General features: G+C 45.7%; 3 protein-coding genes across 4 annotated transcripts in view; 2 read left to right on the top strand and 1 right to left on the bottom strand.

The window, feature by feature from the left end:
- The first annotated feature begins 6 nt into the window (after positions 1-6).
- nectin4a (nectin cell adhesion molecule 4a) lies at positions 7-12,455 on the top strand. The gene is made up of 12 exons (XM_010905106.5): positions 7-1,101; positions 3,738-3,859; positions 3,953-4,028; positions 4,299-4,466; positions 5,163-5,441; positions 6,442-6,559; positions 8,303-8,454; positions 8,757-8,916; positions 9,063-9,138; positions 9,291-9,371; positions 9,633-9,806; positions 9,958-12,455. Exons 1-12 carry the CDS (start codon positions 1,056-1,058, stop codon positions 10,399-10,401), a joined length of 1,896 nt encoding a protein of 631 aa, XP_010903408.2. The 5' UTR covers positions 7-1,055; the 3' UTR covers positions 10,402-12,455.
- A 286-nt stretch (positions 12,456-12,741) lies between these two features.
- Positions 12,742-16,718, bottom strand: LOC105030960 (gastrula zinc finger protein XlCGF26.1-like). 2 transcript variants are annotated; one of them, XM_013132497.3, is made up of 2 exons: positions 16,160-16,718; positions 12,742-14,461 (listed from the first exon to the last, which is right to left on the bottom strand). In XM_013132497.3, the coding sequence occupies exon 2, from the start codon at positions 14,386-14,388 to the stop codon at positions 12,916-12,918; it is 1,473 nt and encodes a 490-aa protein (XP_012987951.1). In that variant the 5' UTR covers positions 14,389-14,461; positions 16,160-16,718; the 3' UTR covers positions 12,742-12,915. The 2 variants fall into 2 exon arrangements, with proteins under 2 accessions (XP_012987951.1, XP_010903409.1); XM_010905107.3 differs by lacking the exon at positions 16,160-16,718 and adding an exon at positions 14,600-14,917.
- Positions 16,719-17,085: 367 nt separating this feature from the next.
- Positions 17,086-27,801, top strand: part of neurl4 (neuralized E3 ubiquitin protein ligase 4) — a 19,172-nt gene continuing 8,456 nt past the window's right edge. Inside the window, exons 1-19 of the mRNA XM_034290388.1 lie at positions 17,086-17,318; positions 20,466-20,669; positions 20,951-21,272; positions 21,401-21,466; positions 21,571-22,007; positions 22,435-22,546; positions 22,807-22,895; positions 22,970-23,042; positions 23,115-23,388; positions 23,782-23,963; positions 24,150-24,235; positions 24,502-24,664; positions 25,077-25,287; positions 25,378-25,454; positions 25,573-25,651; positions 25,820-25,995; positions 26,263-26,391; positions 26,818-26,963; positions 27,073-27,291. Coding sequence (XP_034146279.1) covers positions 17,154-17,318; positions 20,466-20,669; positions 20,951-21,272; positions 21,401-21,466; positions 21,571-22,007; positions 22,435-22,546; positions 22,807-22,895; positions 22,970-23,042; positions 23,115-23,388; positions 23,782-23,963; positions 24,150-24,235; positions 24,502-24,664; positions 25,077-25,287; positions 25,378-25,454; positions 25,573-25,651; positions 25,820-25,995; positions 26,263-26,391; positions 26,818-26,963; positions 27,073-27,291 — 3,210 coding nt within the window. The 5' untranslated portion in view covers positions 17,086-17,153. The remainder of the gene's footprint in view (positions 17,319-20,465; positions 20,670-20,950; positions 21,273-21,400; positions 21,467-21,570; positions 22,008-22,434; positions 22,547-22,806; positions 22,896-22,969; positions 23,043-23,114; positions 23,389-23,781; positions 23,964-24,149; positions 24,236-24,501; positions 24,665-25,076; positions 25,288-25,377; positions 25,455-25,572; positions 25,652-25,819; positions 25,996-26,262; positions 26,392-26,817; positions 26,964-27,072; positions 27,292-27,801) is intronic.

Raw genomic sequence — 27,801 nt, 5'->3', positions numbered from 1 at the left:
TCATCATGTAATTCGGTTCCAAAGTTCACCAAAAATAGTTCGTTCGCGGATGACCCATTGGGACGCTTCAGAAAAGACGATGAGATCATCTCGACACTGGGTTGAGGTTTGGTTGTCTCCCAAATTTCGTGATTAACACAAGGTTTTATGGTATTCCAATACCAATCAAATGAGTTGAAAAATAGAAGGGAATTTAAGTTAAGGAAACCAGAGGGTTTTAAGCTATCTGTTCTAAGGTTTCATTATTTGTAGACGTATTATGACAGAATAAGCAATGTACCTTCCCGCTGAATTCACAACAATTCCTACCACACCCATGTATGTTAGACAATGCCATTTTCTGGTTATTAAACTAAAATATATAGGCCTATTTCATAAGATGGCTAGGTATATCGATTGATGATTCATAATAAAATGTATTGAACAGTCATCTTGAATTTTGTTGTTTTGCCGACAACATGAGCTGTTAGGACATGCAGACGGTCTGTGAAGCGTGTGTGTATCATTTCACTTCCCTGTTCAGTCTCCTGGGAGGCAATGTGCATGTAAAGGCGTGAAAATAACTGTCTGTTTTACTAAACTGGAAAAGTGACTTCTCTGGTTAGTTTTCGTGGAGTGGGTGTGAGTCAGAGAAAGGGAGAGAGAGATAGCTAACAACAGGTGTATCCAAGAAAACAGGTATCGGCTGTACCACTCCTACGTTTAAGAAGACAGACTAAATTATAAATTATTACTTAGCTCAAACGCCAAAAAAGTTTAGGTAGCAAGTTTCGCACAGAGGGAGCGCGCCTTCCCAAAGGATTTATTGGAATACGATTAACTTTGTCTTACACCTGAGGATACCGACTTTAAGACTATACGTTTATAGTCTCCTGGATTTGACACGGGATAAAATGCATTTGACGCCTAGGATGAGATCATGAACTGAGACTGAGTGGGATTTCGTGGACCAATGTCCCAGCTAATTCCAACGAACGGAAAAGACCACACACACCTGTAACCGTTTTACGGACTATTAGGCAAAGTCCAGCCGTTTTGCTCTCTAACTCAGGAGAATGACAACGAACATAACTCCACTGCTGTGGATTCTGGGGTGTTTCGGTAAGTGATTTAATCCAGAGTCAGTGTTTATGTGGCTAAGTAAATTAATATCATTTAGTAAGAAAGTTTAACACATTATAATGACAACTACATAGGAAGTTAGTGAGGACATACAGCCTGCAGTTCAGCAGCTATGTTTTGGTTTACCCATCTTATGCGTTCTTTCAATAGGCCTACAATGTCGTTTTCTAATGAAGGCTATAAGTGTGTATATGTAGGGTATTGGCAGCTGGCTTTTTCCAGATTCTTGGGTTAGTTGGATTATGAACAACACTTGAGTTGCTCGACATTTCTGGAAAAACAGGTTTGTTGATCACTTCTACTCCATGTTTGCCTCTGATGAAGTCTAACTCCTTTCCTGTGCGCTCTCTCTCTCTCTCTCTCTCTCTCTCTCTCTCACTCACTCACTTTTTCCAACGCATGACACACACACACACACACACACACACACCAGACCTTTCTAGTGGTCACAAACACACACCTCTGTCTGTGTGGGGATCAGAGAAGGATATCAGTCGGCGCCTACTCTCTGTATTGTATTTACAAATGCTGATGTATAATGACTGTTTTAGCATTAAGAATAGAGAGACTGACTGTTTGTGTGTGTGTGTGTGTGCACGCATGTTTGTGTGTGTTAGAGACAACCAAACAGTTATTGAGGAACTGCTCAGTGTCTGCGGTCATCATGGTCAGTCATGCTGTGTAGAGGGGGAATAGCTATGTTTCCAAATGTTTTAATACAAATACAAAACATTTAAACTGTGTGTGTGTGTGTCTGTATTATCCAGGTCTGTGGGACCCAAAGTCCCCACGAAGACAGTAAAACCTGACAAATCTGTCACCACAAGGTTTGGCAGGTCCCAACATGGGAAAATGTGATTTCCGGCTTAGGGGTTAGGTTTACAGAAAAAACTTACATAAGGTATAGTGTTAAAATTGGGGTTACTTTTATTTTTAGTCAGTATGGGTTAGGTTTAAGGTTAGGTTAAATCAAGGCATAAAAGCTTAGCTTTCTGGTGTTAAGGTTATTGTTAATTTAAGGAAAAGTTTAGGTTTAGGGGATAGGGATTATGCATTCCTGGGTTTAAGATGCCTACACGGATGGAAATACGTGTGTGTGACCACAACTTTTGTATTCAAGCACAGAAAGGATGAGGGAAAGACAGACTGGTCAGGTACTGTGTAGGTGAAGTGTTATCCGAGCAATGTGGCGCAGGCAGATTCCGCAGCAAACCTCAAAGCCTTCAGCTTTGCCTCTTCCTTCCACAAGAACGATGTGACACTACAGCACCCATGCAAAAATACAGCACCTGTCAGTCAGTAGCAAGCAGACAACAAGGTGCACTGATAAATACATGACTCATGCAAACTTTCTACCTGACAGACAAACACACACACACAATTATGCGCCCACACATACCTGTTGAACAACAACAACAACCATGGGACACAGCCGTAACAAAAACAACAGGCGTGTATTTTGTTCTTGTATTTTTACCCCGTTAATTCACCCCTGTCAATTCCGTGATGTCCAAACTGCGATTATGGCTGTGCCTCATTGGGGGGGAAAATCCACAGCGTGTTCGGGAGAGTACAAGATTGAGTTGTGTCCTCCGATGCAGATCTTGCCGAACCGTTGTACTTGGTATCACACTGCTCACTCAGCCAGTATTTGCCAGAATCTTCCTCTAGCCAACAACCGCCAGTGAGGACACCATGGCACTGTCAACATTGCAACCACCTGCCCCTACACCACTCAGAGGCCCAGTCATGTTGTTTCCTACAAGGAATATTTATTGTTCTTTTGAAGGCCGTGTGTACAATTATTTCAGTTAAACTCAGTTACAAGAGCATAATGAAAATAAGGACTGTGTGTTACAGCACAGATATAGGATTACAGTTTATGTCAGTATCAAATTGGCCCGCAACCTTACAGTTCTAGCTGTAAAAACACAGTTTGTGAGTATGTGTGTGAGTTGTGTGTGTTTCCATGTACCATGTGTGAGTGTGTGCGTTTTCATGTACTGTGTGTGAATGTTTGTTTCTGGCCACTTAAGGGTTCATGAAAAAGAGTTGACTAGTACAACAAGTCAAGCAACATATCTCCGCTGCTTGCTTCACTCCACCTGTTTCTTCCTGACTGACTCCCTTTTTTCCTTGTTTTGTTGAAATCTTGTCATCTAACTTTTGTCCTCTATAATGTCCTTCACAATAAAGATCTCCTCATTAATTATTACTTTGCACATCTGTCAGTTATCATGTTTTCTGTGGATGTTCATCCCCTAAAGTAGAGGACATTATCAGACTAATCCCCGGTCATGATTATAGTACACGTTCTTGCTGTCTTCTGTGAAATATCTCTCAACTTCTCTTCCATCAACCTCTCACTCTTTTTCACCCTCTCAACCTTTCCCTCAACCTTTTTCATGTTTAATCTTTCTCCCTCTCAACCCCTTTTATCATGATGGTTTTCATCCTGCTTTGTCTTGTCGTTTATGTACAATGCCAAACACACCTTCGACATCCTTCGAACGCCACTAAACTAAGTATCTCTCTCTCTCTCTCGCCCTCTCTCTCTCTCGCCCTCTCTCTCTCTCCCACCCTCTCTCTCTCTCCCCCTACCTACCTCCCATCAGTGGCTGTAGTTCATGGGGACTTTGTGGAACCTTCCACAGGCTTCTCCCTGCGATCCCTAGCCGAAGGTGAGACCCGGCTGCCTTGCCGGTTCAAGGTGGATGAGGACCAAGTAGTGGTGCAGGTCTGTACTACAGTTCCCACAATTCTTTGAACAATACATCAAATTTGACTGAAGATGTGCCTGACCAAACAGTGTCCTATCCTTCTGTCACAGGTCACCTGGACTAAGGAGAAGACGGATGGCAGCAAGGAGCAGATCATCACTGTACACCACACTTCTGGACACACGGGTAGGACGTGGAACAATCTGGCAGTACCTAACGTTTACCTCTTCAGAACATCACTTCTAATGTTCATCCTCTTGGTTAACACAAAACTTATAAGTGGAGTGGGTAATGAAAGCACATCATAAAACTGTCAACCGAGCTTCTTATTGCTTCCCTTGAATCATACTTGCTCTCTTTGCTTTCTCTCTCTTTCTTGCTGTCTATTTCCATGTCTCTCTCTGTATCCCGCTACCTATGTCTTTTTATCCATTCTCCTGTTCTTCTCCCGTCTAGAGTTTGGTCAGTACTCGGGTCGGGTGCGGTTCAGCAGTAGTGATCCCATGGTGGACTCGTCCCTCCTCATCATGAACACTATGGAGTCCGATGAGGGCAAATACAACTGTCACATCAGCACGTTCCCTTCGGGGAACTTCGAACGGCCGCTGTCACTCATCGTGTGGAGTAAGTCCCTCTGGTCTACTGGCCCTCCTTCAACGCGCTACTGTGACTTACAGAGTAGAATGTCCTCCTATGGCCTTGGCCTTATGTCCTTTAATAGAAAGATGGGTGTTTATTGGTGAGTTGACCGTAATGCCGATTGGCTGCCAAAGGGGAGGACGGCTCCTGACCAGAATGGAGTGAATGTAAACCATTTGTGATGTTGTTGATACCATTCCAGACATTGATGAGCCGTTTTGATGGTATTTAGCTCTAGTTGCATCTGTAGTACAGGCAGCTTAAACAATGGCTTCGGATGGTGGTGGTGGTCTTAATTCAATGAGGTCTGTAATGATCACTGAATTGATCATTTGGTTCAGTTGTTCAGTTGTTATTTATCAAATTCAACCCACCTGATCTTAGTTCAGAGCTTATGAAGTATCATGTCATTGATGTGGGAACAGCTTAACCTCAAGTTAGGAACTAAGGTCAGTGATAAGATCAGCTAATCCTCTCCAAACTCTTAGACTCCCTGAAGCTAGTCTGACAAGTGACCGTTCTTTTATTGAATTATTTTTACTCTTATTTGAGCAGGTAAGTATGAATGACAAGAACTTGTCATTTACAGCAACAACCGCGAAGCAATTTCCTTGAAGCAACCTTACATTTCCAGGTTAAGCTCTCTAACCTACCTGACATCTGACCTTTAACCCCACACAGCCACGCCCATCTCATCCCTGGATGCCGTGGTCCTTGTCGAGGGCGAGTCCTTCCGATCGGCCGCCTCCTGCCGCTCCGTTGCTCGCCCCCCACCGCACCTGTCCTGGGACACCAACCTGCCGGGCCAGGTGCTGAACAGGAGCTCGGAGAGCGGATCGGTCTACTCCCAATTCTCCCTGCACCCCCTGCGGAGTATGAATGGGAAGAAGCTGGACTGCCTGGTGTGGCACGCAACACTGAAGATACCGCGCAGGATCACAAACAAACTGGTGGTGCACTGTGAGTTCAGTTGTTTAGTAGAATTTTCCTGACATTTTGTATCTCAGAGCAAAAGCCATGGTCAGAGAGCTTCTAAAGCACCAGAGGGATCTCACTGTTGAAAGATATCAGTCAGGAGAAAGGTACAAAATAATTTCCAAAGCATTAGATATACCATGGAACACAGTGAAGACAGTCATCATCAAGTGGAGAAAATATGACACTCCAGAGACATTACCAAGAACTGGATGTCCTTTCAAAATTTATGAAAAGACGAGAAGAAAACTGGTCAGTTAGGCTTCCAATGGGCCTACAGCAATAATAAAGAAACTGCTGGAATTTCTGGGAAGTACTGGCTGTGTGCTACATGTGACAACAATCTCCCGTATTCTTCATATGAATGAAGCCTGGCTTCACCAGAAGAAGATTAACGTTTTGGAATGGCCCAGCCAGAGCCCAGACCTGAATCCAATTGAACATCTGTGGGGTGATCTGAAGAGGGCTGTGCACAGGCGATGTCCTCGCAATCTGACAGATTTGGAGCCCTTTGCAAAGAAGAGTGGGCAAATATTGCCACGTCAAGATGTGCCATGCTAATAGACTCCTACCCAAAAAGTGTTGTAATAAAATCCAAAGGAGCTTCAACAAAGTGTTAGTATAAGGGTGTGCACACTTATGCAAACAGGTTGTAGTGAGTGTAAAAATGTAAAAACATCCCCTCAAAGATTTCAGTTTTTTTTCAATTGAATTGTTCACTTTATGGGTCTCATTAAAGGTGGAAAAAGTTCTGAGATGATTTATCTTTCTCATTCTTTTACATCACAAGAACCTGCCATTTTAACAGGGATGTGTAGACTTTTTATAACCACTGTACCTCCCTTCATCACCACGGGAACAGATTGTGTGCTCTGCTCTTATAGCCCAGATATAGTATTTAACATAGGACAGATTTGTCCTGACTTTGTTAGCTTGTGTTTTTCTGTGTCCAAAATAACGAGCTTTAATGGTTCCGCTGTTCCAGATCCTCCCAATCCAGAGATCACAGGGTTTGACCAGAACTGGTTTGCTGGTCTGGAGGGAGCTGCCCTCAGCTGTCTCAGTGGAGGAAATCCCAAACCAGAGAGTTACACCTGGTACAGGTAACAACAGCTTCCTGCCTGCCTCTGGCTGTCTGCTTGTCTGACTGTCTGAACTGACTCACCTTTTACGTCTTTCTGAGTAATCTGTTTTTCTTTTATTGCTAGTAATTGTATTAGTCACAATTATTTCAGTTATTACGACCATGCGAAGGTCTGGAGCTGATTTTAGTTTTGCTCCAGCACCAGGCTGTCAATGTCAACAATAAGGTGATTTACTTGAATCGTGATTGGCTTGATTAAATAGAGGTTAGATAAATAGTAACGTGTTGGTTCAGTGAAAGTAGAAATTTAGTATTTGATATATTGTGATATACTGTGAGGACTCCTGGGTTAGGATATAAGGAAATAGTGACAGATAAGATCATTATTTTATCCTGCTGGGGCAATTTTTAGTTTGTTGCTGTGTAAATTAAAACACCATCACATGAACACATACATTAAGATGAACAAACAAAAAATATGAGAATCCAGTGTTCATGGAGCATCGAAATGTACACCGCTATAAACAATAGGCCTATAGGGATTTTCATTCGGCAGCCCTTTGGCCAATGGAATAAAGGACTGTTTGATTCCATTGCTTTTTCTGGCCTGGTGCCTGAACACGTCACCCCAGAGGGGACTGGCTGTAACGTCTGGAATAGAGGATTACTGGGGTCCAGCAGCGCCTCGGTGGGCTTAGGTTCCGCCTGTAGGGAACGTTCTGGAGATTTTCGTTGCCATGTGGCTCTTGTCTGTCAGTGTTCGATCGACAGAGGTTCATGCACATTTGTCACCAAGTCTTAAGTTGTTAGTCACATTAACACACCTAGGTGTGCTTACGCGTGAGAAACCAGAAATGACATGCACGCAATAGTGCGCGCACACAAGTAAACCATGATTCTCTTTCACCCTCATATACAATCACATTTTACATTAAGTCTCTCCTTACTTTCTCACATTCTTTCTTATTCTCTCACACACACACACATCCACACACACAGTTGCCTGCTGTAGTGGGTAAACCAGTTGGCTTCTTTGTCCTCGTCAATGCAGAGAAGCAATGCTGAAGTAATACCGTGCTGTCATAGTGTCGTGTTACAGCTTGTGCAGAGAACCCACAGAGACAGTTTCACACGAGGCTGAGGATGGGGTGGGGGCCCAAATGGGAGGGGTGAAAGACAAGGATGGGGAGGAGGGAGGAGGGAGATATCGAGCCTAGGCGGGCATGGAAAGAGGCAGACCGGATTTGTTTAGAAAGAATATTGTGCGGTGTGATCTGTGTATATATGTAAAACAGTCCGCTTCCTGCTTCTGCTTCTTCCTGCTCTTAGGGGCCCGACATACTACATCACATGTTCAATGAGAGTTCTGGGCCTCTTTGCATTGTGTGTCAGAGTGCTGATCTGGGATCAGAAGCCCAATCTTATTCATTATGACCTAAATGCCCAAACTGACCCTGTGTCAGCCCTGGCACTGGCTTGTTGTAGGTTCTCATTTGACATTTCGGGTTAGTGCGGTTTTGTTATGAACAGTAGTATTACGTTCAGAAAAAGTTTATTGGAATGTACTGCTGCGATTTTCAGGTTGGTGTGTTTGTTTTGTCCAATAAGGTTGGGTGTGTTAATGGGGTGTGTTCAGGATCAGTGAAGACTTAACATTGAACAACAGAATACACATCTTACATAACAATGGTCTGAATGTCACAACAATAAATGCGTAACAATATTACATTGTAAAGTGCTACTGTACTTCTGTGATGTGCAGGAAGGATGGAGAATTACCAGAAGGGGTGATTGGGAAGAATGGATCCCTGAAATTTAATAGGCCCCTCGCACTGACAGATGCTGGCATCTACCAGTGTGTGGCCGAAAACGTTGTGGGGGCGGGGACAGCAGATGTGGAAGTCACAGTGGCAGGTAGGCTGCGTGTCACTGAGTCATACTGTAGGCTAAAGGTAATGACTTCATATTACTATAGAACCGGATGTATGGTATATATTCGTCTTCAAAAATCTTACATACTCTGTATTTCATTCACCACTTTCCTGTCCAATAAAGCATAAAATGCCTGAAAAGATTAATGTGTTCACCTCCGTATGTAATATATATATATATATATATATATATATATATATATATATATATATATATATATATATCTCTCTCCAGTGTGATGTTGTTTATGAATATGAAGTCACTTCCTGCTGTCCCTCTTTTAGAGTCGCCCAACAAACAAGCGCCCTTTCACAGCGTCCTGATGATCATTGTGGGAGCAGTGGCCGTGGTCCTGCTCCTTATCATGGCCGTCATTATCATCCTGGTGACCCGTCACCACAAACGCAAGAACATGAAACTGGAGAGAGAGCTGAATGTGAAGAAGTATGCTAAAGCTCACAGCAACTGAAATCTTGCAACTGTGATTGTGTCGCTGTTACGCCGACACAACTACGATTGCGTCGCTGTTATTCCAGCCTGAATACGTAACAATGCTTTCCTCTCTCTCTCACCCTCATTCACTCTCTCAGGGAGGAGATCAGCACACTATCCAGACAGGCCTCTTTCAGGAGAATCAACTCCGTCAGTACGGATGCCAGAGGACATGTAAACAGTTTTACCCTATCTCTTACATCTTGTACACACCAGTCGGGCAGTTATTCTGTGAATACTTCCTTACGCATGATCTATTGGGTTCAAGCTTATATAACCACAACTTTTCCTCCCCTTTCCCACGCACCATCTCCCATTTTTTTCAGACAGAGGAGAATATCCCCCTCAGAGGGGAGAGGGGACAGAGTGGACAAGGGACACTGGGGTCCAGTCTATCCTCCCTAGGGGTCAGTCTCAATTTCACAATGGCTCTGCATAACTCCCAGTTAGCCTACAGATGCATGTTCATTACATTCTGGGCTCTTCAGTGCAGGGAAATCTTAATTTCAATGTACATATTTAAATGAAATGCAAGGATCTTCAGATCGAATGTATTTCATAGTTATGTCATTTCGTGTTTCCTCTGTATAAGTTCATTGACCCTTTAGTGCATATTGTGGGGATGTATTTTAAGCTGCCCTTTGATTCGCTCGCGCTTTCACGCACAGGAGCAAGGACGCATTAGGGATAGCAGCTCTACTCTAGTAGGAGGTGGGATTGACTACCTGGGCAGACCAGTTCTTCACAACTCTTCAAGGAGAGGCAGGGATTGCAGGACCATGAGAGAGGAGGAAAACCGACTCCGGGTGGAGTCATACGTGCAGAATAGCACTTTGTCTATGGTAAGTGTGTGTGCGCACGTGCGTGAGTGCGCGTGTTTGTAGACGAATGAGGGTTTGCATAGTTCGCCTTATATTAGCTGTGATTGTTGTTCAGTTGTGGCCGCGCTCGGTCTTAGCCCATGGTAACCACTAGTTTCTGTTCAACTCAAAGGATCCTCCCCTCCACCCGCCTCTCCAGCCCTCTCCCTTCCCGATGGAACAGTCCACAGAGCTGCGGAGGCCCCTGAACGGGAGCGCCATCGTCCCCTCCGAGGGGAGTTTACATGCACGGCACAGGCCCGGGAGCAGGAACACACATTCGCCAAACGGCTACCCGACGATTAATGGCCACAGAGAAGAAGACGAGGATGAAGACGCGGAAGAGGAGCTGGGGATGAGCGCGAGGAGGAGTCCGTTCGATGCGGTGGGGTCAGAGGGTCAGGACAGCGAGAACAACGGCCCTCTGATCTCAGATGCGGAACGAGGACAAAACCACTACTTCCAGCAGAACAACGGCGTGCTGAGACCCAAAACGCTCCCTAAACCCAGCCCCAACCCTTCCCTCCACCGCCCGTACCCGCAACCGACCGCGATCCAAAAGGCCCAGATAGTGTAGAGGGACCTGGAAAATGGAAAGAACAGGCACACGACATCACTGTTACCAGTGTTCTACAAGAGATCGGATGTGTTGGTTTGGTTTCCTTGGTGGCACACCTTGGTTGTTACCCGTTTACTTCTCTTTCACGTTTGAAATGCAACTTCAATGTCACCTCCAGTTCTTTGTTCAACATATAAAGCTTCTGATTCGGAGGAGGCCGCTGATGAAATCAAAAGGGGTGGCACACATCTCGGCAGGAGCTTACTTGATAAACTGGAACAGCAGTAACACTCCAGGACAGATCCACAGTACACTAATATGATTTTGTAGGCTAAAAGACAACTTTTGTATTATATTTTCTTTTTTGTTACTGCAACTTTGTAACCAGACAATGTAAAATACAGAGACCTAGCTGAAGGAATTTCAGCGCAAGCGCCAATGACATCTGACCAGTGGAATCCATATTGTAGAGCTTCTAACCTACTTCTGGATATCACCTACAATGTCCTGTACACTCTAACAACAAAAAGGGAGTGAAGTGTACCAGGTGTGGTACGCCTCTTCTTACCATGAATGTGGCTGTGCACAAACAATGAAAGTTTTGAAATTCCTCAACATAGATGACCAAAGCTAAAGAAACCATTGCCAGAAAGACACGTCATGGAGTTTTACACTTGTTTGACACAACTGAGGTCCTATGTGAAAGTCTATTAAAACCGAGGATATATAGTATTGCTCTATTTTCTTAGGGAAAACTAGTGATGCATCGGACAATAATATTGGTAAAAATAGGTGATTGGAAGGGAGAATGGAACTCCGATGTAGAACAAATCATCCCAAATTATTGGATGCAATTTCTTTAGGTTGCTGTTAAAAAAAGGTCACAGATGCTAGGTCAGTGCTGTATATTGATTCATTTCCAAAGCAATAAGGGTGGGTAAAAGAAGCACAATGCTATATTAGTTTGCAGCATCCAACTTAAATGAGTGCACAACAGCTTATGTTTATGAATGCATAAGACTATTAAAGGTAGCAATACTCAACAATAAAAGGCTTAGTTTGTCCAAGAAATTGGCCTAGTTCGCAAAACAGCAACCCACCCCGTACCAAAAGAATATCTATATGTTATTTGATTGGCTGATTCAGTAAAAAAAACAACCAGAAATCTGTAATTGGTATCACTTTGAAAAAAAGCAGATTGGTGAATCCCTTCTATATGCCTGTTTGTCTACAAACAGTAAACGTATCCTCTGTGTTATAAGCCAGTATGAAGTATTATTATGCCTGAATCTACTGTATTAGAATGACTTGTGTGAATACCAAATGCCACCCTAATCCATGCGCGGGTGCATTGATTCTGACCAGAGCCCCTGGTCAAAGGTAGCGTTATATTGGGAATAGGAGTATGCAGCCATGTTACGGGCTTTAGATATTTTTCATGCCATGTACCAGGAAATGTCTTACTACTGGCATATTATGTGTAAAGGGGTTATGTTGTTCTAATGCACACTGTCTTCATCAGGAGAGAGACAATGTCATTGTGGCTTTCTAGAACTTGTTTTCTTAGTATTTCCTACTGTAACACTACGGTCCTCATGAATGTGTTACCGACGTTTACTGTAAGAATTTGGGTTGTAATACTGCCCCCTGCTGTGCACTACTGGATGGTGTAAGAGACATTGCATGGACCTTGGTAAATGGTCTGAAGACCAAGGACTCTATCTCCCGGACAGGTCATAAAATCACTGAGCTTTAGCCATAAGCTACAGTAGCCTCAATGAGGGCCTATTCAGAACCCTCCTGCAACAGAATGTTTAACTTCAAAAATCCTTATCGTGATGAACAGATGATTGGTTGTCATTCCAAGTAATAGTGTAAGTTCCATTCATTCTATTTCCATCAGAAATTTTCAGAATGTCACTAAATGGATACATGCCCACAAGAGATGGATGACCTCTGAACGCGGAGATGTGTTGTAAGGCACCGTATCTATCTGCCAAATGTCTAATTGTGAAATAAACGTCCTGATGGTTTGTCATGGATGAGTAATCACTGAGGGACCAGCCTTGTTATTCTTGGTTTGGAGGGACTTGCGTTTCATTATGAAATGGGTAGTTTGATTCCTGAATGCTGACAACTTCCTGAAGGGTTTGTGGTCAATTGTGAGGTGGTTAATTAAAAGCCTCATATTCTAAATTATCAAAATATGCATTGGTATTGAATATGTCATTTGATTTGAAGTAATTCCCTTTAAGTCCAAACCTCCACTGCAACTTAACTTCTCCCAACCCCCATCCCAAAACACACCACTGCATTCAACCCAGACTCTCTCATCCTCCCACACACAATATGCGTAACTGTGATTAAATCCAATCTGTACTACTTTATTCACAATTCCAAAACAACAGTGGAAAAACAGCATTGCCAAAAATCTAAGCTACCGGTCGTCTTTTAACCTGTCTTCCCAGTGGCTTCCCTCAGGAGGGGTATGAGATTCTTTCCCGAAATTAGAACGGAGAGAAATCTTTTCAATCAAAACAATGATGAAGCACTATTCCCTAAACAACCCTGAACCACATGGCTTCTGAAATGAATAACATCCCTGTATTTCTTCCCACACTTTTTACAGACGTGTTCTGTGACCGAGTGAAACTTTGCTACATGGGATTTACGATAGGATTCCAGAGCAAACGTCTTGCCGCAGCTCTCGCAGGAAAAGGGCTTCTCTCCCGTGTGCAAGGCTGCGTGGACTTTTAACGAATGCCGTCTGTAGAAACCCTTGCCACATATGTCACAGGTATGAGGTGGTTCTTCAGTGTGGGTGCGTTCATGTCTCCTGCGCTCCCGGTCACCTTTGAAACCTTTCCCACAGTAGCTGCATGCTAACGGCTTGCTGGTCAGGTGAGAGGCTTGATGCATCTTGAGGTATTTTGACCGAACGAAGGTCATTGGGCATTTGTCACAAGCATACGGCTTGTAGTCGGAGTGCGTCTTCTTATGGTCGTTGAGCATATATTTGGTTTTGAAACACATCTGACACTGGCAGCACTGGAAAGCTCTCTCTTCTGAATGGATACTCGTGTGTTTTTTCAAATGTTGCTTTTCTGCAAAGCACTTTCCACAAATAACGCAACGGAATGGCTTCTCTCCCCTATGAACGGATGCTTGGTGCTGTTTGAGTACAGAATGAGTCTTGAAACGTCTCCCACACAACTCACAATAATGAGTGCCCCCTCCAGTGTGAGTTAGCTGGTGATTCTTGAGGTACTTCAACTTCACGAAGGTTTTTGGACATGCGTCACAAGCATACACGTTTGAATTTGAATTGTGCAACATCGTATGTTCCTTGAGGCAATTTTTCCTTTTAAAACACTTCTGACACACGAGGCATCTGAACGGTTTCTCTGTTGAGTGAACATTTGCATGACGGTCCAAATAACTCTTGGTTGCAAAACACTTCCCACATGTTGGACACTCAATTGTCTTCTCCCTCCTGTGGACCACAAACTGGTGATTTCTGAGCTTCCAAGCAGTTGCAAAACATTTCCCACATAACTCACAACAATAAGGTCTATCTCCTGTGTGAGTTTGTTGGTGCAGTTTAAAATTACTTAAACTCTTAAAAACCTTCCCGCATTCTGGACAAAGGTGCTCTTGTCTGGTGATGGTAGCCTTGGTTTGTTTCCTGCTGGGTCTTGGCTTTATGTCCTGAAGAGATTTGTCTCCCAGCATTTGTCCAGCATCAGCATTCACCCCTTTCCATTGGTCCTCATCAACATTCTCCTCACTTGCGTTTGATTCTGCTGCTGTGGGTTGTGCTTTTGTGTTCCCCTGTTCCCTTCTGGGTCTGGTGAACACTAAAGAGTACCCACTGGGAGGTTGGGCGTCAGGACCGTGAATGTCTTTAGGACTAGTGGCAGTCTGTTTTGGTACACAGGTGCTCTGTTTGTTACAGTACGTTAGTGAGGGTGGTAATCTTTCCAGACATATCAAGCATTTTTTCATCACTATGGTTTCATGTGGCCTTCTTGTCAGCTCGATTTTTGTCAGCCTCACCACTGGATGTTGACACGTCCACCTGGGGGGATTAAAAATAATAGTAAAAGGCTCAAGTCAATGAAACAACACACTTGTGGACTGTGTAGCGATGTTCAGGACCCAATTCATGAAACTTTATCACATTAGCCAACTCCTTTACAAATGTAGAAGACAATACCTCATAATCCTCTGCAAATGGTAGTGGATACAGTAATCCTGTAAATTCTATGTCTTCTATGTTGGCTTTTATTCAATCTTTTCCGTTATATTTTTCTCTTCAGTCAACTCCAAAAGCTTCATTTTCAGAGATCTAACCTCACATTGATGCTGGGATCTCTCTGAATGTAGAGCTGCAGTGCCTTTGGAAATCTGATTATTTTGATAGCCTGTTTCACTGTTTCATGACAAGTCAAATGGACCTATAAGAGAAGATATACACTCACCTAAAGGATTATTAGGAACACCTGTTCAATTTCTCATTAATGCAATTATCTAATCAACCAATCACATGGCAGTTGCTTCAATGCATTTAGGGGTGTGGTCTTGGTCAAGACAATCTCCTGAACTCCAAACTGAATGTCAGAATGGGAAAGAAAGGTGACTTAAGCAATTTTGAGCGTGGCATGGTTGTTGGTGCCAGATGGGCCGGTCTGAGTATTTCACAATCTGCTCAGTTACTGGGATTTTCACGCACAACCATTTCTAGGGTTTACAAAGAATGGTGTGAAAAGGTCCTGTGGGCAAAACAGTCCTGTGGGCAAAAATGCCTTGTTTGATGCTAGAGGTCAGAGGAGAATGGGCTGACTGATTCAAGCTGATAGAAGAGCAACTTTGACTGAAATAACCACTCGTTACAACCGAGGTATACAGCAAAGCATTTGTGAAGCCACAACACACACAACCTTGAGGCGGATGGGCTACAACAGCAGAAGACCCCACCAGGTACCACTCATCTCCACTACAAATAGGAAAAAGAGGCTACAATTTGCACAAGCTCACCAAAATTGGACAGTTTAAGACTGGAAGAATGTTGCCTGGTCGGATGAGTCTCAATTTCTGTTGAGACATTCAGATGGTAGAGTCAGAATTTGGCATAAACAGAATGAGAACACGTGATCCATCATGCCTTGTTACCACTGTGCAGGCTGGTGGTGGTGGTGTAATGGTGTGGGGGATGTTTTCTTGGCACACTTTAGGCCCCTTAGTGCCAATCGGGCATTGTTTAAATGCCACGGCCTACCTGAGCATTGTTTCTGAGCGTGTCCATCCCTTTATGACCACCATGTACCCATCCTCTGATGGCTACTTCCAGCAGGATAATGCACCATGTCACAAAGCTCAAATCATTTCAAATTGGTTTCTTGAACATGACAATGAGTTCACTGTACTGAAATGGCCCCCACAGTCACCAGATCTCAACCCAATAGAGCATCTTTGGGATGTGGTGGAACGGGAGCTTCGTGCCCTGGATGTGCATCCCACAAATCTCCATCAACCTCAAGATGCTGTCCTATCAATATGGGCCAACATTTCTAAAGAATGCTTTCAGCACCTTGTTGAATCATTGCCACGTAGAATTAAGGCAGTTCTGAAGGCGAAAGGGGGTCAAACACAGTATTAGTATGGTGTTCCTAATAATCCTTTAGGTGAGTGTATGTCCTTCCACAATCTGGTTTCAAGCTGTTTAAACGTGTACTTATCATTACTTAGAATACATATGAAAAAGTAAGCCACTTACTTTTCCCTCCAAATTCAAATCCCCGGTATTTCCTACATCAGCACCTCCTGTGTTGTGAAGGAAAGATTGACACAAGTGATGGGAGGATTGAAACAGGAGCTGCGACGCACCGTTCAGTTTTAAGCACTAGGGTACTCATTCGACACAATGTGCGGAGGCACCTTTCAAAATTACGAAACCAAGAGATTAATAACGTCCGAAATTTTGTTTGATCGTGTGCTATTCCATTGCTTGTTGCAAAATGTTGTCTTATTCTATTTGGTAGATAGGTAATGTACAAAACGGAGCCATGTATTGGACATACAACAACATGGATCTATTCGTCAACTGCACGATATGGCATTACTGCCGCCTGCTGCACAGGATGTCCAATAAACGTTCCTCTAACTGCCTCGTGCGCCCTCATGTGGAGAATAGGTTGTGATCGATGGAACAGCGTCATAATAGTGAAGGAAATAATATATCTGTGTACAGGGTTTTCTTTAGCTCACTTTAGTGGGAAATGTATTTCCATAATGTGATATATTAATGGACAGCCAGGAATTGTCCAAAGCTAAGACAATTCCTGTCAAGTTATAATAGAACACAATATTGATCTATATTTTAATGTGTATGTATTATTAATGAATAGTATTATTGGAGCCGCACGCATGCCTTTTTTTGACTGTCTGAATGAACCATATTGTTTTATGAACTTGAAATGTCTGGTTTCAGATACTTTACATTAAATTGTTTCATGTCACAGTTGTGCATATAAATTCGGGTCCATTCTTGGAAATCTGTTATATATGCTCAGTTGCTTCAACCATGGGATTATTCTGGGGGGGAGCCGTTTCCAATACTTCAGCACACAACCACTAAGAAAACTCGCTACCACAATGCCATAAAGCGTCTGCCGTTCACCGATCAACGTACTGGTGGGCGTGTATTTCAACGTCCGAGCTTTTACATTGTCGCAAACCCGTGTGTCGTGAAGCACGCCGCCCCAGTGAAGATGGCGGCTGAGCTGCACCCGCGCAGCGGAAAGCTGATCGGCCTGTCGAATTCGAACCGAACCGCTCAACGTAACCAACCAGTTCAGGAATTTAACCACGGGTTGGTTCTAAGCAGGGAGCCGCTAAAGGACCGGGATGTATTCACCGTCCGTATTGACAAGAAGGTACATAGGGCTGTCGGGTGGGGGGAGAGGTGGGAATGCAAGGAGAGATTGCAGCTAGTGCCACTGGGACGGGGTCTCTTGTCCGACCGCAGTGGTGTTCGTGCCTACTCTATTCATTGCTGTTTGGGCGTGAGCGGTTTGACAATCAAACAGTACTGCAGGGTGGTACGGGGTTGACACGTTTACTATTAACTACAATTTTTGTTATTACCTGTCCAAAATATAGTCTAACAATTGCAATGGCCCATTGACAACTGAAATTGTTCAACACCAGAATAAGCGAGTAGCGAGCTAGCCCACATAGCTAACATTGCTTGAATGGTGCATGGTGGTGTTTGTGTATACATTGTAGCTTGTTTACCTCGAAAGCTAGCAAACTAAGCTATAGCTAACCTGGTGTGTTGATCGAATCAGCAGGTGCCTCACTGTCAAAACCCGTTAACGCTGGTTAATTAGACCACTTCAAATGGTGAGCTCGTAAGCTAGTTACACAGTAGCTAAGTTACACTAACAGAGCCAGTGAGTGTCGCTTGATAAGTCGCCGGCCACAACCAAAATTGAGCCAACTAGTAAGTTCACAGAAAGGTGTTCTGCATTGCAAATTGTGTTGTTTTGGCGTCGTTTATTAGACGTTGCATGGTTGACATATACTGTAGGGTACATAAACAATCAAATGGGTAACCGTCACTTGGTTGACTGAATGGCAGTATATCAGTTGGTGACCATGTCCATTGTCAAGCCAGTCACAGAACGTCGACATTCTAGTGGCAGCTGGACGAGAGAACCCTACTGGTTAGTCCAAGCTAATCTGTGTATCTGTCAAGTCGGCTTTATCGTGCTACTGTGGTGGGATCTTGACCATATTGATGTATAGCTAAAACACTGCATATTGATTTGTCTTTGGTATAAGTAAAATGGCATAGCATATCCCAGGCTTATCCATGTTGGTGCATGTTCAACTCAAGGTAGAGTCACCACGTACCCACAATCACCATTTATACACAGTCATTTTGGGGTTGTTTGCCCTTGAACACAGGCAGCATTCAAGGCCTATTTTCCCATCTGTCTAGGCCTATACCTATTGTTAATGTTGTTACATGTCTACATGCCATTAATACTCCTTAGCGCAACGCCGCCAGCAGCACCTACTTTTGTTTGTTATCCAATTACGCTGGCAGGTAACGCTCTGTCGGCGTTATTAGCACCCTGCTGACCCGGCGCTGCATTCAGTCACTGTCCGCCTCACACCTGTGTGCCGTTACCACGGAGCTCTAGTTCTGTTCACTCTGTAAGTTAGCCAACTGGGGTTCGTATACGTGGGGGGATTATTGTGCAACCACTTCTAACAGCACTCAAAAGCTCACTGACTAGCAAACTCGCTCAACAAACATGAGCGGCCCGATACGTCTTCTAGATGGGCGCTGGTTTCACGGCCAGTGTTGTCACACGTAGCCAGCGTATCGAAGCTGTAATGGAGCCCTATCCGTCATTGCGTAATGGTTGTCAATATCTGTGCTCTACAGTAAGTGTTGCTACTGGACGTTGATTGAACTTGTACCGCTTACCGGACAACAGGCCGATGCAATTACAGCACCCTTTTCTCAGTGGAGTTTTTTAAGTGCTTGGTGACTGTGGACGAACCCTGAAGCCTACGTGGGTCTGTCGGTTGATGCAAGCACAACAGCAGTGTGTGTTTGCTGGCATCTCCCGACGGCTGGTGAAGTCTTTGTAGTGTGCCAGAGAAAGAGGAGCAGTGATGTTTATTCACTTAAGGATGTTTGTCAGTGTTTCGTGTGTGTGTGTGCCGGTAATTGTGTGTACGTGAATGCTCTGGAGGGTATTTTTGGGGTGGGAGAGGGATTACAGTATTTGTATCTGTACACATATTTTTGCATATTCCTGTGTTTTATCTCAGACCTGGCTATTATATAAGTCAGTGGTTTTGAAACCTCTCCTGGGGACCCCCAGCTGTCTCAGTTTTGTGGCCCTGATCTAGCTCACCTGAATCAAGTAGCCAAGGGCTTAATAATTAGTTAAAAAGTTGCTTCAGGTGTGCTAGCTCTGTAATACATCTAATGCATGGAATGGCTCTGGGTCCCCAGGAGAGGTTTGAGAACCACTGATATAAGTGGATGAGGTAGATATGTCATCTGTTTTTCAACATGATCTAAGTCGGTTCACTCTTAGCACTCCTACCACCAATCATTGAGCTGTTAAGTAGTTTCTACAGTTTTCATTAATATTTTTTTTAAAATGTTTTTTTTTTTGCTCCGCAATGACCAATGTCAAATGAATAGACCTGATGCCTAAATAAAACCATGTGTTCATGTCATTATTTGAGGAAATGGCTGCTATGATATGATTTGAATAAGCTATATTCGCTATCCCTTGATAGCCCTGTCTCCCAAACATGCATCAAATGAATGCTCACAGAATGTTTCACATTTTTATGGTACTGACTGTGTGCTTGTCATGAAATGCTTGCAGTTCGTCAATTAATTAAGCAAGCAGCACTGAATTTCGTAGTGTACTTACGAGTGCGGATAGGCTACACTCCAGTCCAAAGTAACCAGGCTATGGGTGATTCCATGCCCTGGGCCCCAGCCCCTGGCCCTTGCCCATTGACACCTAACTCCAGGGCCTAGCCACTTGCCATCCCCTAGTTGGTTAGGGTTAGACAGACAGGAGATGGACAGGGAGGTGACCAGTTTAACAGAGCACATGGGTGATTAAAGAAATCAAAGGTGCTTTAAAATACTCCTTATGACACTTTTTCTATGCTGGTCATTTGTTACTGTGCAATAGGTTTTCCTCTACATACAGATTTGAGTGTGTACAGTCCAGATCCACTCTATAGCCGTTCAGTGAAATAGATCCTCAGTTTCCAAGGGCACGCAGTGACAGAGGGGTTTTGTGGTACTGGTGATGACTTCGGCCTCAAATCATGTGATGCTCAAAAGCATGTGGCCTGGCATTCCAGCATCCATTACTTCATTTAATTATCCTAAATGTGAGCACCTACTCCCTAACAGACTTGACACGCAAACCTTTTCTTTTACTGAGGTGGCTCGGCAGCCTAGTGGTCAAGGCAGTTGGGCCTTGAAAAAGTCCTTGAGCGAGACATTTAACCCCGTCTTCCTGCTGCAGGTGAACTCGTGGAGTGGCTCAATAGAGATTGGGGTAACGGCCCTGGACCCGGCTGCTCTCGACTTCCCCAGCAGCGCCACCGGCCTGAAGGGAGGCTCCTGGATTGTCTCTGGCTGCTCAGTGCTATGTGACGGGCGCTCCGTCCTTGAGGAGTACGGCCGGGACCTAGACCAGCTGGCTGAGGGGGACCGCGTGGGCATACAGGTGACGTAGCCTAGTGGATCGGTGTGCCAGAGCAGAAGGTTGTCGGTTCAAGCCCCTCGCCGGGCACTGAATTGATCCTTTCCGTTGTGCCCTCGAGTAAGGCGCTTAATCTCTGTATTAACTCCTCGTCTGGGGTGCTGGTTGACCCTGTGCTTAAAGTGTGTAGGTGGGGATTTTAGTGCAGTTGAAAGAAGCTAGGCAGAAGCTATACACAATTGAAAGTCAAATAAAAAATGGACAAGGAAATATTGATTATTCTACTATTCCGGTCTACGTTACAGCGGAGCGCCCGCGGTGAGCTCCACCTGTGGGTGAACGGGCAGGACTGCGGCGCGGCTGCCAGCGGTCTCCCAGCTCGTCTCTGGGCTGTAGTGGACCTCTACGGCAAGTGTACCCAAGTGACGGTGGTGAGCTGCGAGCCTCCCTCCTCCACGGAAAGAGACACGGTGAGGGAGACGGAGAGCGAGAGGGAGACGGTGGAGGGCCATGAGGAGGATGGGGAGGAAGAGGAGGTGTTGGTGTGCGGGGTGAGGGAAGGGGACGTCAGGGGTCTGATGTTGGCGGGGAACCTGGCCGCGGCAACAAACGGAACAGCAGAGGAAGGTAAGAGTTGACGGATGGGAAGGTTTGTTATTTTAGAATATGAAGGCTGTCGACTTAACCGGTTCAGAGTCCTCTCTCTGTCTCAACGTTTGTCTTTCTCTCATGTTTTCTTTCCACCTTGGTCTCAGTGCTGGAGCTCCCTCCTAGTCACAACCGACCTGACAAATTCCCCAACAACCTAGAGCCTGAAACTGGTAAAAAAATAAAATAAAAAATAAACCCAAAGATCTTCCTTAATCTCTGTTAAACTTGGTCATTAGTACAAATTGTCGCTCTCTCCCTGCCTCTGTTTCTTTAGTTCTGACGGAGCACCAGCTGTTTGATGTATTCAACAACACCATTGTGTCTCTCTACCGCTCTGATGACGATGGGGGTGGGGGGGACACCGGGGGGGGAGGTGGGGGGACAGACTCTGGAACAGGAACTGGAGGCGACAGGGGGAGCAGCAGTGGAGGCGGAGCGTTCAACAGCACCAGCGCCTACAGTGACAGCGGAGGTGGATCCGGCAACACCGGGAGCACCAATAACAGCCCTGCAGGCACCGGAGGGGCGGGACTCGGGGCGGTGCTGGGAGGGATGACGACCAATGACGCGCTGCTGTTTCACGAGAAGTGCGGTACGCTGATCAAACTGAGCAACAACAACAAGACCGCGGAGAGGCGACGGCCGCTGGACGAGTTCAATAACGGTGTGGTCATGACCAACCGGCCACTTCGACACAACGAGATGTTCGAGGTGCGGCCAGTGGCCTGTTTCTTTACAAACGTTTTTACAATTTATTCAGTAACTCTGAATACTAGCGCTGTCATATTAATGTCATGTCATTCCATACACCACCTGTCATAACAGTTTAAGACATGTTTATGACATGTCGTGAAGGGGTCAAACTAAGTTTCTCTGTTTTTGGTTGGATGTCATCTCCTGAAGCTCCACCTCTAATGTCTATGGTGGACCAAAGGTTTCCAAGTAGCCAGTTATATATAATGCTGTTGTGAATGAGAACATTTCTGTTTGGGTCTGACAGAGCTTTGGTGTGAGAAATATATTGTAAAGTGGACTCAGTGAATGTATCTATATTCTGCGGGAACCAGAATGAGGCAGTTTGTTGTAAAACATCTGGCTGCGTTCTGACATGCGCTCCTGGTTTCTGTCGGTACCACAGATCCGCATTGATAAACTGGTGGACAAGTGGTCGGGGTCCATTGAGATCGGTGTGACAACACACAACCCCAACAACCTGGACTACCCTGCCACGATGACAAATCTGCGCTCGGGTACCTCTCTGTCTCTTACTCACAGACACACAAACAGACAGACACACACACACATACATACATTCTTATATGTGACAAAGTTGAAGATGAAATGTTGTTGAATAGATCATGTTACAGTACCTAGGGTTCAAGCTTGTGTGTGTGTGTGTGTGTGTGTGTGTGTGTGTGTGTGTGTGTGTGTGTGTGTGTGTGTGTGTGTGTGTGTGTGTGTGTGTGTGTGTGTGTGTGTGTGTGTGTGTGTGTGTGTTTTGACCGCTCAGGTACAATCATGATGAGTGGCTGTGGAATTCTGACTAACGGCAAGGGAACCCGTCGGGAGTACTGTGAATTCAGCCTGGACGAACTACAGGTCAGTGACGCACGCACGCACGCACACAAACTGTCACACACCGTTGAGCCAACGACAAGGTCTCTGTGTTCCAGGAAGGGGATCACATCGGTCTGATGCGGAAGGCCAGTGGCGCTCTCCACTTCTACATCAACGGCATCGACCAAGGTTAGTGACGCCCTTGGAGCGCGTGTGTGAGTCCACCATGACCTCAGTTTGACCTCTGACCCTACCTCCTAGGCGTGGCGGCAGCCCAGACGCCTGCAGTGGTCTATGGCGTGGTCGACCTCTACGGCATGGCGGTCAAGGTGACCATCGTCCACAACCACAACCACAGCGACCGGCTGCGCCGCAACAATGCCATCATGCGGGCTCTGTCGCCAGACGTGGGCCGACCCCGGCCCTCCCTCTCCCTCACCCCGGACCCCGACGCGCCCGACCGCCTCCTCTTCCACTCTAACTGTGGCCAGAAGGCGGCCATCATCAGTGATGGCAGGACAGCGCTCCGCCCTCAGTACGTAACCATGGCCGTGTTCCAGATAATATTCTTACTGCCAGTAAGGTTTGGCTGGTCAGGTTACTGGCCAGTTTTTTTTTATACATGGAAAATGACCGCCCCATTACCTAGACAGTGTCGAAAAAACAAGGTGATTTGGTTTCTCTGGAGAGGTTTATTGATGACTGTGCACTCCGCTCCTCTTTCACTGTCGCAGAGGTCAGGACTAGAAGTTGTGGAGATGAGGTGGTCTGAAATAGACTGGCATCATCTTTAAAGTGCCACCTCAATGACGTCATTGTGTTTGGTCTTCCTGCTCTTGGACAAATTCATGCACTATCAGACTAATTTATTTAAATATTTTTTTTTAAACAAACTTTTACATTTAATCGTTTTGTCTTACCCTGGCAGCGCGACGGATGACTTCAACCACGGTGTGGTCCTGAGCGGTCGCCCGCTGCGCTCCAACGAGGTGTTCCAGGTGCGCATCGACAAGATGGTGGACAAGTGGGCGGGTTCCATTGAGATTGGCGTGACCACTCACAACCCTGCCTACCTGCAGCTGCCGTCAACCATGACCAACCTACGCTCAGGTACCGCCCCCTTCGTCCCAGTCAGTCATAGCGTCCTCTTAACACTGGCCGAGTTGTGTTAACGGTAGTCATCTACTTGTAAACATTGCTCGGAGCAGTATGTAGGAATAAGAGCTTGTGTTTGAATGGAGGTTAGACGGGTTGTCTGATTGGTTGATTCCCTGGTGTTCTGGTGGTGTTGGTCAGGAACGTGGATGATGACGGGGAATGGAGTGATGCACAATGGAACCACAATACTGGACGAGTACGGACACAACCTGGACCGACTCAAAGTCAGTGAATCCACTTGGATGTTCAAACACTCTCGCCTGTCAGACTTTCTGTTTTCTGTCTGCCTGTCTCTTGTCTCTCTCCTCTTTTTGTCACTTTCTGACTACTGCTGAAGTAAAAACATGTGATTGTAATGCATTTGAACAATTAAAATGTTCTCTGTACCAACACTCCCATTTGACCTATTATTGCCTATTGAGTGCTTTGCAGTGGTGAATGTATCTATAACCTCTCTCTCTCTGCCCCCCCCCCCCCCCCCCCCACACAGGCGGGGGACACAGTGGGGGTTGTGCGTAAGGAGGACGGGAGCCTCCACTTCTTCGTGAACGGGGTGGCACAGGGCCCGGCAGCGTGGAACGTCCCCCCGAGCGTCTATGCCGTGGTGGACCTCTACGGCCAGGCCGCGCAGGCCACCATTATGGATGACATGGGTGAGGGGCAAGGGGGAGCGGTGGGTGATGGGGAGAAATGTGGGAGGACCGTAGTGGAATCTAGAAATACACTCAAAAAGCTTCTAGTAGCTTCAGCAAAGTAAAGAAGAAATAGCTAGCTGTTACCTACTCACAGAGGAAGTGTATGGCATTTAGAAATTAACGAGGTAGACACAGCTAGCCCGTGTGGGGTTATGGGAATTGTAGACATAGAAAAGCAGGGTCAACGTGCATCTTAATCAGACGTGGCTAATTAATCTTTTCACAGATTGGGTGTTTTAATAAATACGCGACTGTAAGTTAAGTGAGTTGTTTCGAGATAATTTGGGGCCAAATTCCTTTTAATCACCCTCCCTTCAACTAGCTCTGTCTCAACCGCCATCCGTTTTAACCTCCCCACCTCCCTCTTCAGCGGACCTCCCCCCACTCCCTGAAGACAGCTCGGAGGGCCCCAGCGCCATGTCTCCGGGCAGCCCATGCTCGCTAACCGGGGGCGACAATGCCAACGACCTGCGTTTCCACCAGCTGCACGGCACCAACGCGGTGATCACCAACGGGGGTCGCACCGCCCTCAGACAGAACTGCCGCTCCGAGTTCAACGACGCCATCGTCATCTCCAACCGGTCAGTGGGACGCACGCTCTCCGTCGGCGACTCCGGTAGGTTTTCAGCGGCCGTTTGGGGGCGTCACCTGACCGTGCTGTTGATTGACAGGTGCCTTCGAGACGGCGAGCTCTTCGAGATAGTCATTCAGAAGATGGTGGACCGTTGGTCGGGGTCAATAGAAGCAGGTAAGATAATGGCAGGTAAGGTGTTTCTATTTAACCTCTCTCCACCTTCTCACAGCCCTACTCGCACACCCGGCAGGAGGGTAAAACAGTTCCGTCTGTCTGTTCGTGTGTGATCCAGGAGTCACTGCAATCCGTCCCGAAGAGCTGGAGTTTCCCAACACCATGACCGATATAGACTACGACACCTGGATGCTCAGGTAAGGCGGTGCGCGTTTTTGTCGGCGGGGAGAGTGTCATCGATGGTATTAATTTCACAGCCTACCACCGTGTTGCGACAAACCAGTCCAATCTGGAACTGTCCGTTCTAATGGAACCCATTGTGCCTGTTGAACGAAGCTAACATTTAATTTGACCCCGCCCCCCAGCGGCACGGCCATCATGCAGGACGGCAACACCATGCGGAACAACTACGGCTGCGACTTGGACTCCCTGACCACGGGCAGTCGGATTGGCATGATGCGCTCGGCCGCCGGAGACCTCCACTACTACATCAACGGGGTGGACCAGGGCGTGGCATGCACGGGGCTGCCGCCAGGTAAAGGTGAATGGAACCAGTTACCGCACCCTATCACGACCCCACATGTGACCTGGGGGTCAGGGGGGAAACACGGACGCATCTAAGGGGAATCGGACGCATTGTTTGGGATGCACTTCGTAGTCCATGTCTACGAAGAAACACAGAGCTGTATTTTGTGAAATATTCTGTTTTGATAGGTTGAGGTTAGTCTCATTGATATGATATCTCAAGTCCAGTTTCCTAATATACTTGGAACACGATAAACTTTGGGTCTCTGTCTCCCTCCATCAGAGGTGTATGCGGTCATTGACCTGTATGGCCAGTGTGTCCAGGTGTCCATCACCAGTTCGTCCGGACCACTGGACAACAGCCTGACCACCAGCAACATCACAGAGAAGAGCTTCCCCATACAATCTCCAGGTAACTGCCAGGGTCTTTCTCAGGCACGTGGATGATATCCAGGACACTGAGATGTCACACAATTCCCAACATTCCTGCCTTTTGTACATTTAATGTTGTGTAAACAATTAAGGCTTTCTCAACGCTATTCAGAGAAAGGGATGATGATGATTTTGGTGGTATATGAAGGAGTAAGGCAGCAACAGTTCTGCCGTTTTTTAACTCTGTGAGCAAGGACTGAACAAAATGTTCAAATGGCAGCAAATGAGCAGACGATTTAGATGTATTTTTCTTCATTCATGCTTGTTTTAAAACAATATTTACAACACCTTAAATTACAAAGTTAACAGAAAAAGGCCATAAAACAAAAGGAATGTTAGTTAAAAAAAATTAAGTGTGTTATTAAGGTGGAACATTTATGTGGTCTGTGCGTGTGCTCGTCTGCAGTGGCGGGTGTTGCCCACCGACTCCACAGTAAGCACGGTAAGAACGCTGTGCTGCTGGGCGAGGGGTGCCAGGCGGTCCGGGTGGGAGGATATGCCCATGGCATCGTCTTCAGCGCCAAGGAACTGAAAACCGACGAGCTGTTTGAGGTGAGTCAAAGGGCTCTGTATTGCCCTAATGCTCAATGCGTCTGTTGTCTGCTCATGTTTGTATAGGACATGTCTGGTGCTGATGGCTGTGTGGTTGCCCCGCCCCCAGGTAAAGATTGACGAGGTGGACGACCAGTGGTCTGGATCGCTCCATGTGGGCCTGACCACACTAGCACCCCCAGAGCTGCCCTCCTGTCCCATGTCCGGCCTGTCACCCTCCCTCACACAGCTTCGAGCCAAGGTCACCTGGCTACTTGCGGGGTCAGAGGTCAGACGAAACGGTGTGCTGCAGAGACAAAACTATGGTGCTTCCCTGGACAGACTAATGGTAAGAAAAGGAATGAGAGCACAACGGGATGGATGAGGTGAAGTGGTCAGTAGACAGAAGAATAGCAATGAGAGGCCAAGAAAATGCGTATGGGAAAATAATTGCTCCATAGCAGGTGTGTGCGTGCGTGTGAGCGAAAAAGTCCTTGAGTCAATGTCATTGTTATTACATGTTCATACGAGGCCTATTCGTTAAGAGCATTGGGCCACTGACAGAAAGATTGCTGGCTCATTCAAACAAGGTAGTTTCAACCATGTTCAGCGTAACAATCTTTGGAAGAATGGGATCGGCAAAAAGAACTACAGTGGATATAAAGTCTACACACCCCTGTGAAAATGCCAGGTTTTTGTGATGTAAAATAATGACAGAGAAATCATATCAGAACTTTTTTCACTTTTAATGTGACCTATGATATGAACAATTTAACTGAAAAACAAACCGAAATCTTCAAGGGGGAAAAATGACAACTTTACAATAACCTGGTTGCATAAGTTTGCAAACCCTCTTTTA

Source organism: Esox lucius, chromosome 24, assembly GCF_011004845.1.
Source record: "Esox lucius isolate fEsoLuc1 chromosome 24, fEsoLuc1.pri, whole genome shotgun sequence".
NCBI lineage: Eukaryota > Metazoa > Chordata > Actinopteri > Esociformes > Esocidae > Esox > Esox lucius.
This window is presented reverse-complemented; position numbering and strand designations above follow the sequence as displayed.

What these genes read in the sequence shown, in the direction of transcription:
- nectin4a (XM_010905106.5), top strand. Translation starts at nt 1,056, where the DNA reads ATGACAACGAACATAACTCCACTGCTGTGGATTCTGGGGTGTTTCG. An exon ending in TGTGGAAGTCACAGTGGCAG is followed by an intron (nt 8,455 to 8,756) that starts GTAGGCTGCGTG and finishes TCCCTCTTTTAG; the next exon opens with AGTCGCCCAACAAACAAGCG. An exon ending in CCAGTCTATCCTCCCTAGGG is followed by an intron (nt 9,372 to 9,632) that starts GTCAGTCTCAAT and finishes TTTCACGCACAG; the next exon opens with GAGCAAGGACGCATTAGGGA.